At 30.0% G+C, this 17642-nt stretch overlaps 1 protein-coding gene and 1 long non-coding RNA gene across 2 annotated transcripts; both read left to right on the top strand.

The window, feature by feature from the left end:
• The first annotated feature begins 759 nt into the window (after positions 1-759).
• LOC136979151 (uncharacterized) lies at positions 760-1139 on the top strand. Its single transcript, XR_010881348.1, has 2 exons — positions 760-869; positions 947-1139. It is a non-coding gene; the product is annotated as an uncharacterized lncRNA (long non-coding RNA).
• A 6059-nt stretch (positions 1140-7198) lies between these two features.
• Positions 7199-8099, top strand: LOC136979150 (uncharacterized). The gene is made up of 4 exons (XM_067275077.1): positions 7199-7326; positions 7440-7548; positions 7711-7826; positions 7922-8099. The coding sequence occupies exons 1-4, from the start codon at positions 7282-7284 to the stop codon at positions 7973-7975; spliced, it is 324 nt and encodes a 107-aa protein (XP_067131178.1). The 5' UTR covers positions 7199-7281; the 3' UTR covers positions 7976-8099.
• The last annotated feature ends 9543 nt before the right edge of the window (positions 8100-17642 follow it).

Below are 17642 nucleotides of genomic sequence, written 5' to 3'. Positions count from 1 at the left end.
GGAGTTCGTTCGGGGGTTCGCGCCTCACTCGGACGAGCTGGCAGCGGGAGTTTTTTCCGGGTTCTACTCCTTGTTAATGACGCCTGAATAGGGGCCAGCTTCTCCCAAGTCTTCCCGGAAGGCATTTCTATCTCCTCTTCTCGCGGTGGCCGTCTCCTATAAGGCCGGATTTGGTCGCGTCCGTGACCTCTCCTCCGTCTTCCCGGATTGGCCGTCTCTTCGGTCGCTGTGCGATCATCTCCTGTTTCTTCTGGAGTATAAAGCCGCATGTGAGCTACAGACTCCTCTCGCATACCAGTAAAGTGAAATGATTACTTTCCTACGATTAAAAATAGTTTAATAACACTCAGCTAAACATTTTTAAATAAACTTTACTAAATACTAAGATTAATCTAAAAAAACAAAACACATTGACAGTCTTAAAGGCTAAAATCTGAATGCAAAGTTAGGACAAAAGAAGGGAAAAATCGTACTATCAGTTTTCATTGAAGTAAACCTGACGAAAGGCACAAAACAAATTGAAAATTACAATATTCTAAAATCCATGGGTAAATTTAAGACAACACGCATGCTTACTTGAAGAAAGAAATATCGAAGAATGGAGTTTTGTACTTGAAAACTGAAATTTTGTACGGAGGATTTTTTTCGAACCATGTTTGAACGAAACCACGTAGAGATGCCGTGTTGTATGAGAAAACTGTATTTAAAATTGCTTGTTTTTGAAAAAATATTTTTATTTTCATTTTCTAGATGAACATTGTCATAAAGTGCATCCTCTAGTGCATAAAAAAGATGACGTTTGCTTACTTGCTTGTCCTTGTGCTGAAGGACTGAAGTGCGTACCAGAAAAAACTGTTAATATGGATGGCGTAAGATTCATTTATTTACATAAGCGTTATTTATTCTACACGAATTTAGTTCATTTTTTTAATTTTTTTCTTTCTAGGAGACAAGACGTCTTTTGCCGAAATGTATTGCAGAATAGTTCTATTTCATTTATACTGTAACAAAATTTATGCGAGTAGAATTTCCGTTCTTCACTATATTTCATTTCAGCTTAATAACGCATCTTTTATATTTTTCAATTAATCTAATTTGTATTTTAAAGATCTTTATGAATCTTCGTGAGATTAACTTTGTGAAAAACTAATTTTAAGGGAACAAGAACTAATTTCTCCCTTTCGCTTTCGCTAACCTAAAATCTGCGAAAACATAAAAAGATAAAAGTTTCATCGTATATTTTTACCTGAATACACCATTCTGTCACAAACACATTTAATGTTATCAGCAGAACTTTTATAAACATAATAAGCATATATGAAATGTCACTACATGTTATGCTATTTTGTTTATTTATTCTTTCCAACACAGTTTATGCAAGCAATTTCAAAAATTATTTGAAAATATCATTTAAAATGTCCAGAAAATTGATATATTTAGCGGCGAATTTAAGGCATTACAGATTTTTCTGAATGCCGATCGGGTGGCGCTATTTGTAAAATAAATAAATAAATAGAAAAATAAACTTAAAATAATAAAATCAAAAATTAATAAAATTAAAAATAAGTTTAATTTTTTAAATCATAATTACTATAAATCGAAACAATTCTTATCTTAATACTAAATTTTACAGTTATATATTTAGATTAAATTATATTTAGCTCTATTAAATTCTTCTAAAATTTTAATAAATTTTTGAATTATTTGAAATATTAATTTATTTTTAAAATAATTTTTAAAATATAAATAAAAAATAATATAATAATCATTATTATAAAATAGCAAACATGTTTTCAACGTGTATAACATTTAATATCAAACTTCATAAAAAATGATTTTATTATTTCAAAAAATAAAATAGAATTAATAGTATAACTGAAAAAATAAAAAGTAAAATAAGAATTACAGCCTATTCGTGCTTGGTAAGTGTATTTATATAATAAAACATCACGTTTATTATTATATCGACAGACTCCTCTAGCAATTAAATAATATAAACAGAAATAATAAAACTAAATAACTTGTCTCCGCCTTTTCAATTCAATATACTTATTTGTCATATGCAATCTCATTATTCACTGGTAATACATTAATTTCTATTAATTGTATTGTTTTCACGTGTCTTCTTTCCATTCAGACTTTCAAATTAGTTTATCTGTTAAATTTAATAACTGAAATCCGAAAGAAATTTCTGGATAAATATCAAATTTATTCTTAATGATTAATTAAATGAGATTGATTCGAGGTGATGTAAAGTAAGTTAGAATGATGTCGATGCGATCATCTTGTGTTAACATTGTCTTGAAACTGAAAAACCCATTATATTACGTAACTTATGAGACACCCCATATACGCATTTAGAACTCAACTCGAACACAATCAATTTATAATTATTTTAGATTGAATTAGTTAGCCTAATAGGAAGGCTAACTAATAAACTGGATTAATTGGAAGGCTTATCACATCAGGGGCTGACTGGAATAAATAGACTATGGAATATTTCTTAGGCTAACTAATTCAATCTAAATTAAAGTTGCTGGCTAGAAATTTTATTTAATATTATAATATTCTTGTCTATACATTATTTTACTTTTAATTCTTAACAATAAATTGTTTCAGAAGATTTATAACTTTTATATAAAGTGAATTATTTATATAAAAATAATAAATTAAATATAATTCAATTAAATTAAAATTAACTATTTATCCTTGATTAAATATTAATAATTTTTATTTTGCACAAATTCATTTTATTTGCTGATAATATTTCAGTGTCGTTCTTTTTTCTAAGCATAATAATTAAATGCTTAAATAAAATATCTAATTATTCTAAATATTTAACAGAAAAAGCATAATTAAATGTTAAATCTGTCTCCTCCTACTTCGTCTTTTCTCAAATATTCTCACAACTGAATAAACATTACTTTGTATTTAAAATGGCCAACCATAACATTCCTTATTTAATAAAAGATAATGATGTTTTTAAATTTCAGTTCAATGTATTTTAATATAATTTTTATTTGACTTACTTTATATAAAATATAAACACTTTATTTGCTTAAATACTTTACTAAATTTTATCTCTTTTTAAGAAGAAAATTATTCAACAGAGTATCAGGAGCTATTACATTAATTTTATTACTTCTATAACTTTTAAAAGCGTAAATTACTTTTTATTGTAAAATCTACTTCTCATATTGTATTGACTAATTTTGTATGCATATGAACAATAATATAAACATTATAAAATAATAATAAATTATAAAATATTTAAAAAATATTTTTCTTATATTAATTAGCTGTCTAATAAAGTTTCGTGTAACAATTATTAGATAAATATAAATACGTAGGTAGATTAAAAAAAAGTTTACAAGCAGCAGCATTTGAAAAGTAATTAATGTGGAGGGAATATTTTTTCCTCAGAGTGGAGACAGATAGTACTAGTTGTCTTACAGCGATTGTGCGGGTAGGTAGTGTAAGTTCGCTGACACGTCAGAATGATTGAAATGGCAAGACGTTTAGAAAAGTAGTCTCGCTTGGAGGTACGAGCTGTGGTTCGTTTCTTATGGGTATCTGACGCAAACGCCCTGGCATGTTGAGTAATGATGTCATACTCTTGCATTACAATGCCATGCTCCATACTGCTTGCAAGACAACAATTGCTGCAAAAGTTCAAGTGGGAAGTCTGGAGCCACCCCCATACAGCCCAGATTTGGCACCCAGTGACTATTTCCTTTTTCCGAAAATGAAGGAACACCTATCTGGAACAAGGTTCTCTTCAGTGATGTGAAAACAAGAACTGGCTCAATGGGCAAGGACGTGATTTCTAACAAGCAGAGTTATTCAAGTTGGTCCTGAAATCAGATAAATGCCTAAATAGATTTGATGATTACGTAGAAAAGTGATCAGCAAGTATGCCTCTTAATTCCCTTTTGTATTATCTATCTATTATGAATAAATAATTTTTTATTACCCTTGTAATTTTTTTTGGATCCATCCTCGTAGAAAATATAGATTATTTCTAAATTGTAAATGTTTTTCACGTGTCTTAAACATTCCAAAATAATAAAGCTATTTATTTTTCAAGGATCTTAAAACAGTAATAAAAAATATTTGCACAATAATAATAAAAGCAAATAAGAAAATGAAGTACTTAACCATGTTTTAGATTATAATGGAAACTGTATCATAATATTTATTAAACCTTTCAGCAATTTTGTAACTTTCAATTTAATCAATCTTTTTAAAATATTTTATATGTCTTTTTAAAACGATATACTTTATTAATATATTTGAAATATATTATCATAAATAATTCTATTTAATAAATACGTGCATATTATTTTGTCCCAGTAATAAATGTTACTTATATATATATTTTTTTTAACTTTTACCTTAAAATAATCTATAGGATAAACCAAGATTATGGATGAACCAGATTTGTTGCTGAACCCGTGTAATGTATAAAACTGAAAGTTGTCGCCACGTATAGATGGTCTGCGTTAGGCCGCGACTCCACTAGCCGTAAAAGGGCCGTAAAACCCCTCACCGTAAAAGCTTTTACGACCTGCTCAGGCGTAAAATATCATGGTCACGTGATTAAAAGCTTTTACGGTGAGGGGTTTTACGGCCCTTTTACGGCTAGTGGAGTCGCGGCCTTAGTTGAAAACTATACTTGCTGCGTGCTGTTTACGGGCTGTTAATTGCTGTAAAAAATAGGTGAATAAATCGAACGTTTCTGTTTCTGACTTGCACTAAGGGGTTTTTTACAGATCAAGTAATATAAAGTATTTAGTTGAATCATACTTTTATAAAAAAAAATTTCTTCATATTTGATGATGTCGATTAAACTGCTAAAAATAATTTAGTTAAAAGTTTCATATGCAAGAATTTCGTATATTGGTAGAAAATGTTATGTGTTTTTAGAAAAACAAGCGTAAACGAGATAAAATTTAGAGTTATCAATTAACTTTGCATCTTAGAATACAAATAATCTACGATTAGTCTACGAGAAACATAGCACCTGAATCAACATTCTATACAAGTTCATAAATCAAAAGTATAATCTTATCTCCATTAAAATTGTATTATTGTTTCCGATATTGAACATTAAAAGAAAGAAGTTGTAGGTCAAATTTGAAAAAAACAAAACTCGCCACTATCCTCAGAAATAAATATTTTTTTTATAATAATAATATAAAAATATTTTAAAATAAAGTCTCATAACATATAACGCCACTCATAATGTTTTAAACTAAACTATTCTCTTTGAAAAATAGAAAAATTTCCCATAATTAAAAAACTCATTTCCTATTAAACTCTTATTATTATTTAATTATTATTATTTTATATTCTGACATTAACCTCCTGTTTGAGTGTCTGAATAGTCGTGAAAAAGTCTTACCGGTTTTAAAATTATTCTAAAAGAATTACATATTGTTTGAAAAAATTATTGTTACACAAATTAGCAATTCCTTTCATATATTAATTATATTGAATTATGTCAATAGCAGAAGTGTAGACAACCGGATCAGGGTTCCCGACTGAATATTTTTCAAACGAATTATGTATGAATTATTCCTCAGAACAGCAATATAGAGTAATAGAATGCAATGCAATTTTAATGTTAATTTATACATGGAAATTAATGTAGAAATTGCTAATGCTAAACTAGAGACTATCGGTATACAGATAGGCCCTATTGAATATATATAGATCTCTCAATTCAATTAATACTTCATTTTGTATAATCACAATAGAAAATGATCATTCTCTAACAAAACAAGCCTGTAACAGGAAAATAAAGCCTTTGAACTCGAATAAATTTTATTACCAATGAAACCTGTACTAATATAAAACATAAAATTTCTTTGTTGAGATTTGTTAATAAATTTTATAAAATATTAGTTTTGAACACGTGTAATAAATAGTTGGAATATTAAAATTCAGTAAACCGAAATACACAAAAAGCAATTCTTTCGAACTTTGGATTTGGATTGAAACTGTTAGCAATTCTGTTGACTTTTGTAATTTATAAATATTTAGACCGAGACTTTGTTTTTTGTTCCTAATTCATAGGTCAGATACTGTATTTAAAATTGATATTCTTCATAAATTTTCTTAATGTTTTCTTTTTTACAAATAATCAAAGCAGTTAATTCTTTTAGAATAACTAGACTCTGTAAAAGCTTGTTGCGAGTAAACAGTCATTCAGCGTGGTTAATTGTTGTCAGGTCTTCTCTAAAAAGAGCTTTAATGAAAGGGAATTATGACTTTCCTTTTTTTTAAGAGTTGAGCATTAAATAAAATTTTATCATTTAAAACTTCTTATGTAAATATATTCTAGAAAAATGTTCTTATTGCACTAAAGAAAATATTTCAAGTGTATTATAGAAGAATGAATAAGAGTTTCCATTAAATTCTAGAAAATATTCTTTTAAGATCAATTATTGTAGTATTTATGAAACCGTGCCAGTACTTATTCTGCAACTTGAACACTAACTATATAGTGTATTTACTCGGATACATGGCAAATTTCATCACTAATAATAAAAATTAGTGATGAAATTTGCCATGTGTCCGAGTAAATACACTATATAGTTAGTGTTCAAGTTGCAAAAGATCAATTATATCAAAATAATATCCGTTGTAAAAAAATGTAAAATTTAATAAAATAATTAAACGTAAATACTAACAATTTTTACAAAACAAATAATTAATCTTTATCCGATATAGTCTATAGCAGGGGTGGCCAACTTTTGTGCACGTAAGATCTACTTTTTATTGTAAAAATGTGTCACGATCGACTTGTGTCATCGGCATAGTCTAAGTGTGGAGGGGAAGTGTGAAATACATACTATGTTTATACACTGTGTTTCAGTACGAAGTGCACTCACTGCTTATGAGTCGAGTCATAACTGCATGCATACAGTTGCGTCGGTTACAAATATAATACATTAAGTCAAGATATCGCTAGCGATCGATCAAAATTGGCTTGGCGAGCGACCGGTCGATCGCGATCGACTTGTTGGCCACCCCTGGTCTATAGAATTTACAAATATTATTGTCTTATATAAAATTATTTCGAAATTATGATTTAAAAACGAACGAAAAGCAAAAAGTTTAGTGATAAATGTTTAAAAATTTACTTTTTATCACGTCTAGTCGTAATTGGTTACCGTAATCTAATCATTTGAAAATATTTGTGCTTTTGCTTTTAAAAAGGAGTATGCAAAGACAGTGTAGCAACATCGAAAGTTTGAACGTGATACGAGTGACAAAATGATGTACTTTCTGTTAGCCTTTTTTATTTTATTTAGTTTGGGGGTAAGTTTATGTACATATAAGCTCCTTTTTTCTTAATGTAGTATTTTATAATAACTTTAAAACCTGAGATATTTAACTTGAATCTGAAATATGAATATGTTTTTATCAAATAGGAAGGAAAATTTTGCGAGACAGATAACGATTGCGAGAAGGGCGAATGTTGTGTCCTCTTCCTCGATTCTATCATACATAGAGGATACTGTCACAAATTGCCACAAGAAGGTTTATATCATAAAATAATAAAAAATTATGTGTTTAGTAATAAGTAGCTTTAAATATGATATTTTTAACTATTAAATTCTACAAAACAATAAATTTCATCTTCTAAATAATTTTAAAGATTTTTATAAATGAATTATGTGTAATATACAATAATTATTTTAGGCGAACCTTGTTCTATGCGCGATATAATTACACATGAGGATCATCTTCATCACTTTTTTATATGTCCCTGTGCTGATGGATTAGAATGTAAAGCAGAAGAGTCTCAATCGGAGGAAGTTAGTACTTTTTTTATAATTTAAAATATTACATATTTTAAATAATGTTTATAAAATTATTCTTCTTAATCTTCACAAAATTTATTTTATTACAGTCCACAATATATCATGATCCCAAATGTGCCAAAAAAAGTACCAAGGAAGAATAGGTTTTTATTTAAAATTGAAGTTTCATCAATTTTAAAATTAACTCCTCTCTTCTTTAAATCTAAAATAAAATGTATTCAATGAGTGTATAGATTTTCTTGCATAAAAATAAATTTTGATTTTTTTTTTTTCTGAATATTTTTAAAAATTATTTAAAGTAGAAAATCAATTAAAGTTATTAATTTTGATTACTTAACTAATAAGAAATTTTCTCGAATTGATTAATTAATGTATCGTTATTATTTAAAATCACATGATTATTTTATTTTCACCTTTGTATTCTTAAAAACTGATATTTTCTAAAATTATCAGTATTTTTTATTTCAGTCAAGCTATCTGCTTTTATCTTCCTTATGGTGTGATCGATTGAGAATTATTCATCTGCTTTTAAGATATATTTCGCATACAATAATTATATTAGTAAACATTTTATAAATATTATTCCAACATTTTTTCTATTTTTAAAAAGTGAAATAAGAGATAAATTTGTTTTTTATAACAATACAATTTGTAGTATTAATTTATACAGGTAGTCCTCACTTTACGACCGAGTTTCGTTCTGACGATTACGTCGTTAAGCGAATTGGTCGATAAGCGATGAGCTTGAGCCGGGAATATAGGATCGTTGTAAATTATACAAATTATGCAACAAACTTCAAGTTTATTCATAAAAAGACTATTATAGTACTATAAGACTTTTATAGTACGCGCAAGCCTATTATAGTACGCTTAGTGCTCATATCACCATACGCCACTGACCGACACTCAAGCTGAGAAAGGGGATTCCCCGAATTGCAGGTCGAAACTCTATTGGTCGTAAGTGCGAGTGGTCGTTAAGCAGATAGGTCGTAAAGTGAGGAGTACCAGTAATTGGATTTTATATTACATTTCATACGTGTCGAGCAGTCCTAAATTCGTCCCGGAACGGGGTTCAAAAGTGATGCAATGAACACCGACTGAAAAGTAAAAGTTGAGTGGGTTTTCCGTGGCATCCAGAGCTGTCGAGAGCTCATACGAGGCCTGGGGTTCTCTTTTCGTCTTAGTGGGCCACTTTTTCCAGTATTTTTACTTTCCTGGCTGTTATGTATACATAACAAGTATTGAAATCGTACCAAATTTCACCCTCCGAGACTTTTGCAAATCTCCAAGCCCATGGAAAATTGGAAAAAAATTCCGTAAATATGTGTGTGTATTGGCTTCTATTTCGTTTAATATTTCAGGATGGGATAATGATTAAGTAACAAAATTTGGCACGGTAACTTGTGTATATGGGTCGTTAATGCTATTAAATTTTGGTAAACATCTTGGAGTTGAGAAGATAAAGGGTGATATATGTCATCTCTCAAGAGGAGTCGGACTTAATGAAAATTTTATTCGTTGTTAGCATTTACAGTTTTGTTATATGAAACTCATTAATTTTTTTAAAATTAAGCTTTTTGCCATTTTCTAAAAATTAATTATACGAAAAGTTTTTATAGCAAAATCTCACAACAAATGGTGCCACACGTAATTTAATTTTTTATATCAATATTTATTATAATTAATAGCATAAATAATATTAACCATAATAAATAAAATAAAAGTTAAAGTCTACAACCGCAGAGAAAATTACTACATTTTTTACGTTACAAATTTCAGTTAGGCCATCCTTAATTGACATTCCTACTTCGGAATCTCTCTTTCTTCCTTCTCGTTTTTATGTTAGCCCTAAATGCGTCATGTTTTTATTGGACTACCAATTAACAATTCCATTTCTGATGTTTTTAAATATCGGCAGGCGTCTTTTCGGCACATCGTTACGTTCTTTGCTTTATTTATTTATTTTTTTGTAAATCATAGAAGATTATAGATCTTTTAAGGCATGATTTCTGTAATATCCCGTCTTTACGTCTGTAATTCATCATCTTTATACGTCTTTCATGTTGTCTTTGTATTCTTACATAGGTTTTCTCGTCTTTAGGAAGGTTTTTTTGAGATTCAATATGTATCATCTTGTATCCATTTCTTCATATTTTCTACTGCCTTAGATGTCAGATTAGGACCTTCGCGAGTGCCAGATTTTACGATGTAATACCGATCCCCTGGCTTCACGCATACAAATTTATATGGACCTATATATTTAGAGCACAGCTTTAGATCTGAATCAAACTCCAATTTTAGTACTTTCCTACACTGTTGCCACGATTATCGTAACAAGTGCAGACCCATACAATTGTTTTAGTTTATGGAATAATTAAAACTGTCAATTTTACGAACTTGTGAGTACAGTAGACCCCTATAACACAGGTTCATATAACACGGATTCGTATAACACGGCGATAAAATTGCGATCGTATTCGTATAACACGCTAAAAGAGACTCGTATAACACGGTAAAACGTCATGGCCGACTCGTATCGCGACAGGATTGGTCGAATCTGGACCAGTGGTGTAGCGTGGTAAGGTCGGCAGGGGCGGCACTTTAAAGGGGCGGCAAAATTTCACAATAAATAATAATAATACCTAAATAAGGGGGCGGCGAAATTTTCCTCCGCCCCGGGCGGCTGACACCCACGCTACGCCACTGATCTGAACCAATAGCGGATACCGTACAAACCGTTGAGTTTCAACGAGCACTGGACCTACTAAAAAACATCTATTATTCAACGACCATAAAAATTATATTTTTATTAATGATGTCTCCAAAGTTAAGTTATTTTCCTGAGAAAAATTCGCTGATCGGGAAACACGCATCTGCCGTTCGATGAGTCGCTCCGCGACGAAAACAAGCTTAATTTCCAAACGTACAATATTTACGTATTACGATTTTTGTATGTAAAATTCTAAATATGTAAAAGTTTTGAGGCGCTCATTTTTTTGAACCTATCGCCATACTTTCACTTTGTTATATACATGACAAAGCCTGGAAAGTAAAACTCGCTTTATCACGTTCCATATCAGAATATATAGTACAGCGTCGTTTATCCGAATCAACTGGGAACTGGGGTTGTTCGGATAACTGATTATGTACGAAAAAATATATTAACCTATCTGATGTTGAAATTTTTCTCCGTTGCGTGTCGCTTCGTGTTGAATTTTCGTCGATTTTAAGCCTAACAAAAAATTTTTATAATAATAATCGAGGCTATTGTATCGTTAAAAATTATTTCTTTATTTTGTACAAACAAAATAAATATATTGAAAAATATAAAAACAAAAAAATTATACTTTAGAACATGGATGCACAGACCGCGGCCCGCCGGTCGAATACTGGTGGCCCGTCGACAGCAAAAATAATACTCTCGTACATTCGAAGAATATTTAATTCTATTCCAGAATAAAACCAAAAAAATCTAAAAACTTTATATAAAGTTCAAAATAGTAGAGAAATCAAGAATTTTATATCTGAAAGAATGACGTAATTATTACAGTTAGAGAAATTCTGATAAAAATAGTAATTTCTTTGTTTTATTTTAATATTTGGCCAACATTAAAGCTAAATTTGATTAAAATTGATTAAATAGGTAGGGAAACACTTATTAATAACAGAGTTTTACTTACGATTTCACAACACAATTATACACGGCACTTGACGGGTTAACAGGAAATCTACGTTGAATGTGGATCAAAATATATGACACCGGCTAGTCGAGTTAAAATCTACACTAGAACTATTGCCTCCCCAAAACACTATTAAACTGCACTTATTCTCCTACGCTTCGTGTATCTACTCGTACCTACGCGAGCAATCGGGAATTCGGGACTATTGCAATCTCGCTTGCTCACACCGCGCTAGAAAATTCTTGATTTCTCTACTATTTTGAACTTTATATAAAGTTTTTAGATTTTTTTGGTTTTATTCTGGAATAGAATTAAATATTCTTCGAATGTACGAGAGTATTATTTTTGCTGTCGACGGGCCACCAGTATTCGACCGGCGGGCCGCATGCGGCCCGCGGGCCGCGGTCTGTGCATCCATGCCATAATAAAATCTTAAGAAAAATAATGTTATTGAAATATGAGAAATTTTTTCTATTTTTTTAAAATAGAATGTTTAAAAAATTGTGGGTGATACCATCTGTTACATGATTTTATTTTGAAAAATAATTTTCGTAATACAGTAAAACCTTGCTTAACGAGCACTTCGTATAACGAGTAAAACAAATTGTAGCAAAAATGACTCGCTTAGCGAGCGATGTTTCGCATAACGAGTGACGAGGAGAGGAGAAGTCCCGAATTGTGCGCATACTCCACCAGTTTGTGTTTAGAACTCGTTCCGTTAGCATCTTAGTGTCACTTGTGATCACACATTTTTCCAAACTTGTGTTCACACATATTAGTTATAAACATCAACAACCAAAGCCCGTTATATAATAAACGCGCCAAACGATATGGCAAATTCTTGGCTATGTAAAGGCTGTAATTAAATAATAGAAATTAATTAATTTGACTAGAGGTAGTCAGTTACGCTGCCATTTCGTATTAAATTTAATGACCAATTCCAAATTAAATTTTAGAAATGTCTGAATTAAAAATTAATTATTTATAATTATTAAACTTAATACGAGATGGAAGCATAACTGCATACCTCTAGTCAAATTAATTAATTTCTATTATATAATTCTATCCTTTACATATCCCAAGAATTTGGCATAACGTTTCGAGTGTTTATCAAATATATTATCTGTGATTTTATTTTGTTTTCTGATAATCGAATTCGCATTCCAGGTTGATTCATTCTGCGCTAGAAGAAAAGATGATGATGATGTACGCTCCTTAACAATGCACACTGTACAATTTTCTTTGAATAAACGTTATATATAAAACATTTGAGTATTTTTTTCGGCGTGGAACTCATTATCGTATTTTATATTAATTTCTATGAAAAAAATTGTTTCGTTTAACGAGTGTTTTGCATTACGAGTAAGACTCTGAAACGAATTATACTCATTAAGCGAGGTTCCACTGTATTAATTATTATAAGACAAAAGTCTTATTTTTTGGAGTAGCAGTGTGAACAGAAAGCATAAATTATTAGTTTAATAACGCTACGATTCGTAAGTTTTATCACAATTTATTTTATTAATTAGTCTCTTTTCAGAAACTCACAGTAATATATCAAATATGTGATGAAATATTCTAGTTTTCATACAATTTCAGACACTAAATTCTTATTATAAAGTTTATTTGGAGTAATTAACGCATTAATTTGCTTGAAATTCCTTGCAGTATACATGGTTGCTGGTTGCAATATGTAGTTGTAAAATAGTTTGTATTTTTCGAATGGCAAATTGTTATTTCGTTTTGAAATGTCGAATTCTCTATTGAAATGGCAGGATATTTTTGTAAAACATTTTCTATTAATAAATGCAGTTGTGTCTGCAAAATGTGTGATTCTAGCCTCATCTTCATCCATGGTTTGGTTAGCTCTTCACTTGGATGAAGATATCATTTCTCTTCATTTACTTAGTCGTGTGTCCAACAAACGACTGAATGAAATAAATATTTATGCTTGGAATGCGACAGGATGATCGACCATATACAAATTTTGCTACTTAATCATTACCCTATCTTTAAATATTAAACGAAATAGACGCCAACACACACACGTATCCACGAAATTTTTCCCATGCACGGACATTTCTCCACGGTCTCAAAATTCGCAGATTTGCAAAAGACTCGATAGGTCAAATTCGGCACGATTTGAATACGTTCCCTTGTTATGTACACATAACAGACAGAAAAGTAAAAATACTGGCAAAAAGGGCACACTAAGGGGAAAGAGAGGAATCGCTCTATCCTCCGGGCCTCGTAAAAGATCTGGACAGCTCTGGATGACTTGGAAAGACCACTCAACTTTTACTTTTCAGTCGGTGTAACTCCTTTCAACCCTCTTTTTTTCCCTTGTTCTCTTCAACCCCGTATCGCTTCCGGCCGAATTAAGGACTGCTCCACAAACACGGAATATAATATAAAGTACAATTATAAATTAATACTACAAATTGTATTGTTATTAGAAAAAATTTACCTGTGATTTAACTTTTTAAAGATAAAAAACTTTTGTATAATGTTTATAAATATAATTATTATATGCAAAATATATCCCAAAAGCAGATGAATAATTCTGGAAGATTAAAAACGTATAATATTTTGTCTATTTCTTAAATGGAATCTTTCAAATCATAAGTTCCAGAGTGGGGAGAAAGAGAAGCGTGTAAGTAATTGTACATATACCTAAATTATCGTAAATTATATTTTTATTTTCATCAAATACTGATGTTTTTCTCATTAAACAATGATTTTCATCAAGTATATGGAATTCTTTAATTCTGGTTTTATGCCATTGACAAGAAAAACAGAAATTATTGATTTACTGTTAAAACCTTTAAAGTTTGAATATTTTATTCAATAAAATTACTCTATCATGAAAGTAAATATATTGTGAAGAAATAAAGACCTAACAAACAGCGAAGGAACATGAAACTTCGTATCAAGTTTGAAACGAGGAGGAAATATTACTAGTTGAGAAGAGATGACACAAATTCACTAATTAGCTAAGCCTGAGCTACATTCATTTTCAAACTTTTTCTTTTAATAAAAAATAGAGGAAAAAATATTACTTTTTGCAGTGTACAAAATCATAATACTTATATTATTATAGTCAATAAATTGGAGATTTCATTCTCTTGTAGCGACATTTAAAATTTTTGATGGATTATTAGAAAATTGAAGAGAATTATAGAATATCCTTCATAGTCATATCATGTGATCGTCTGTTTCTCCTGACTTATTTTATTTTTATCTAATTTGCATGTACAGTACCTACACTCATACGACTATTTCTAAGTGTAATAAGATAACTTTTATAACTATTGATAATATAAACATTTTGTTTCCTTATATATTACCTTCAATTACAGCTGAAACTTTATCACACAGAGCACGTGACAAAGTATAATTATATCGATTATTATTTTTTTATGAATATACGTGAGATGGTGAGAATATATATTAATCTACTTTATGTTTATTATTCTTTTATTTAGAAGTCATTTTAAACGTAATTATTACATTAAATTATGAAATGGAATGTTCCAAGTATACTGCAAGAGGGAGGAGAATGAAGCCATGCGTGTGAAAAAATGTGTTCTTATCTAAATTATAATAATATTTACGTGAAATATTGAAAATTTTCTTTCAAAAAAATGTTTTTTTATAGAATTAATTAACTTTATGAATAATACTGTAAATAATACATTATTTACATTGACTGATATTCCTTTATTACCCTTTCTATAGTATTTATTATGTATTAAACATATTATTTTCCTAGATTTTAGCATCATAATGTGTATAAAAACTAAAAATTCTAAAATTTTGTAAATACAGATACTTTCACATAAAAAGCATACTGTACACACTCGATATTTCATCTCAGTTATTCGCGATTGAATTTTTCTAAATGAACCTGTTTAATCCATAATTTATTTGACAGAAAGAAATGTTTATGGCCCGTATTCCATATATCTAATATTTTTGTCATGATATTATTTCAAATATCGACATATATAAATATTTTTATATTAAAATATTATATTTGGATGCTTTTATCCTCCTTCACTGAGAATATGTATTTTTGTTTTTCTAAAACATTATCATTTTACCAACAAAAAGCAGTCGAAGTAGGAACCAGGCAGAAAATGACAGTAAATTATAAGCTCTGTTCGAGGGATGTCTGCATGTTTATCCCATCTTTGATATAATTAATTTTTTCTGTATTTACACTGAATTTATGTAAAAATTATTGTGTTGTCCTGTTTATTTTTATAGCTTATCTTTGTTTCTGTTTAATAAATTGAATTTTACAGTAAATTACTCAAAAACTCTAAATTATAAAAGCCAGACGCAAATTAAACAGCTTAATTTTTACAATACCAACTTAAAATGGATATAAACATTATACCATTATATAAACAATAGGACTACCTCATACTTTTGTCCGGGGAAGTAGTGGCTTATATAAATCCGAAAGCAGCTCGAAAAATTAATTTTTAGAAAATTCACAAACGTATAACGTAACATTTACGTCCGCCGACATTCCGATCCACTTGTTTACGTCCGGGAGTTCACCACCGGGCAAGCGGCCATCACCGGACCATACGTAGATCCAATTAGCGAGGTTGGCGCTTTTTTGTTCCCTCTCTGTTTACAACATTGTTTACAAGCCAATACTTTACAAATATAATATATGTAATAAATCTGAAGATGAGTATAAAAAATAACCAATCCCATCAAGGAATATTTAATGAATTTACGCTTTCTCAATTTGTTTTAATTATTTGGGTGTAGTGGATATATTGGAAAATCTTTTAGCTATATTTATAAAGTGGTGACGGTCGCACGGGCTCCTTCCGTAGACCTGCATTTTAATTTTTGTTGCTACACAACACTTCTTTGAAATTGGTAACTAGGCCTTTGGTACCTCTCAACTAATAGTTACTCTTACGCTACCATAAATCGAGCGCGTGTAAATCCGACTGATTTTCTTCCTTTACTCATCTCTGATGAGGACGATATAGAAAAACACTTTCTTGTCTAAATAAAGTTATTTAGCTTGAAAATTAATTTAAAGAGATTTAAAAAAGTAAAATACAGTTTTAACGTTTGTTATGACCGAATGACGTGACCGTCAAAGGGTAAAGCAGATAAAGAATAAATTTTGTCTAGATTTGTCAAAAATAATGCTGATTTGTCGCTCCAATATATCTCGTCATTGAAATCATCAATAAAATTAGGAGGCGTTTCAGAAAGAACTAAAAAAAATAAGTTAACAACAAGAAAGGGTCTCATAGACTCTTACTATACGGAGAGGAGGTTCGCGGGAATATTTACTGTTTTAAATACGGAACAAAAACTTCATTCTTCGAAGGAAAAGTTTGCAGAGACAACGGCAAATCAACGGCTAAATCGCTACCAACTCCTTTATCTTCAACGTAATCGATTAATAAATGTTTTACCACTTGATTTCAAGTGTTCCACGCTGAATAAATAAAAATGATCCTACTTCATATGAAGAACTTTGAAGTGTTTTTTTAAAATTTTATTTCAGAAACGTATAATTTATTTAACTTAAAACGAGAATTACAGTAATACCTCAGTTTTCGTTGACTTTTTCGAATAAAATTTGTTTCTGATTTTGTCGACTTTCCCACGTGTCCTCGCTCCTAATTTTGCGAAACCACGCGTTTTCCTGCTCAGTAAGGCGTAATCTCTCGTCGTGTGAGCATTATTCCGAGCATCTAGCCACACAATTGGCGTATTCAAAATCTCAGTGTGCAGCTAGCACCTCTCAGCACCTCTTAAAAATCTCATATAACTTCCGGTTGCTGCTAGCGAGCTTCCAGCAAACTGCAAGCGTCTTTTTCTGTACTCCATACACCAGCAAACAAGATGGCAGCCATAATGAGGTTCGTAAAAGCTCTATTTTCGTTGACAATTTTGAATTTGATTTATTTGTTGATGAATAATCCCTGAATAAATTAATATTCGGTTAGTACATTAAGAAAATATTTTATTATACTAGTATATTTACGTAAGACATCACATAACTTTTTTTAGTTAAAGTGTAATCTTAAGATTGATTTAATTATTTAAACTCCTACAAAAATTACAAGAATCTTAATTCCTATTT

This window comes from Centruroides vittatus, unplaced genomic scaffold, assembly GCF_030686945.1.
Source record: "Centruroides vittatus isolate TY-2023 unplaced genomic scaffold, ASM3068694v2 contig_595, whole genome shotgun sequence".
In the NCBI taxonomy this organism is placed as follows: Eukaryota; Metazoa; Arthropoda; class Arachnida; order Scorpiones; family Buthidae; genus Centruroides; species Centruroides vittatus.
Note: the sequence above shows the minus strand (reverse complement) of the source record. Positions and strands in the feature narration are given on the sequence as shown.

Bases quoted from the DNA above. Each gene is read 5' to 3' on its own strand.
- LOC136979150 (XM_067275077.1), top strand. From the start codon at position 7,282: ATGATGTACTTTCTGTTAGCCTTTTTTATTTTATTTAGTTTGGGG. The intron at 7,549-7,710 runs GTTTATATCATA...TAATTATTTTAG, and splicing joins TCACAAATTGCCACAAGAAG to GCGAACCTTGTTCTATGCGC. The intron at 7,827-7,921 runs GTTAGTACTTTT...ATTTTATTACAG, and splicing joins AAGAGTCTCAATCGGAGGAA to TCCACAATATATCATGATCC.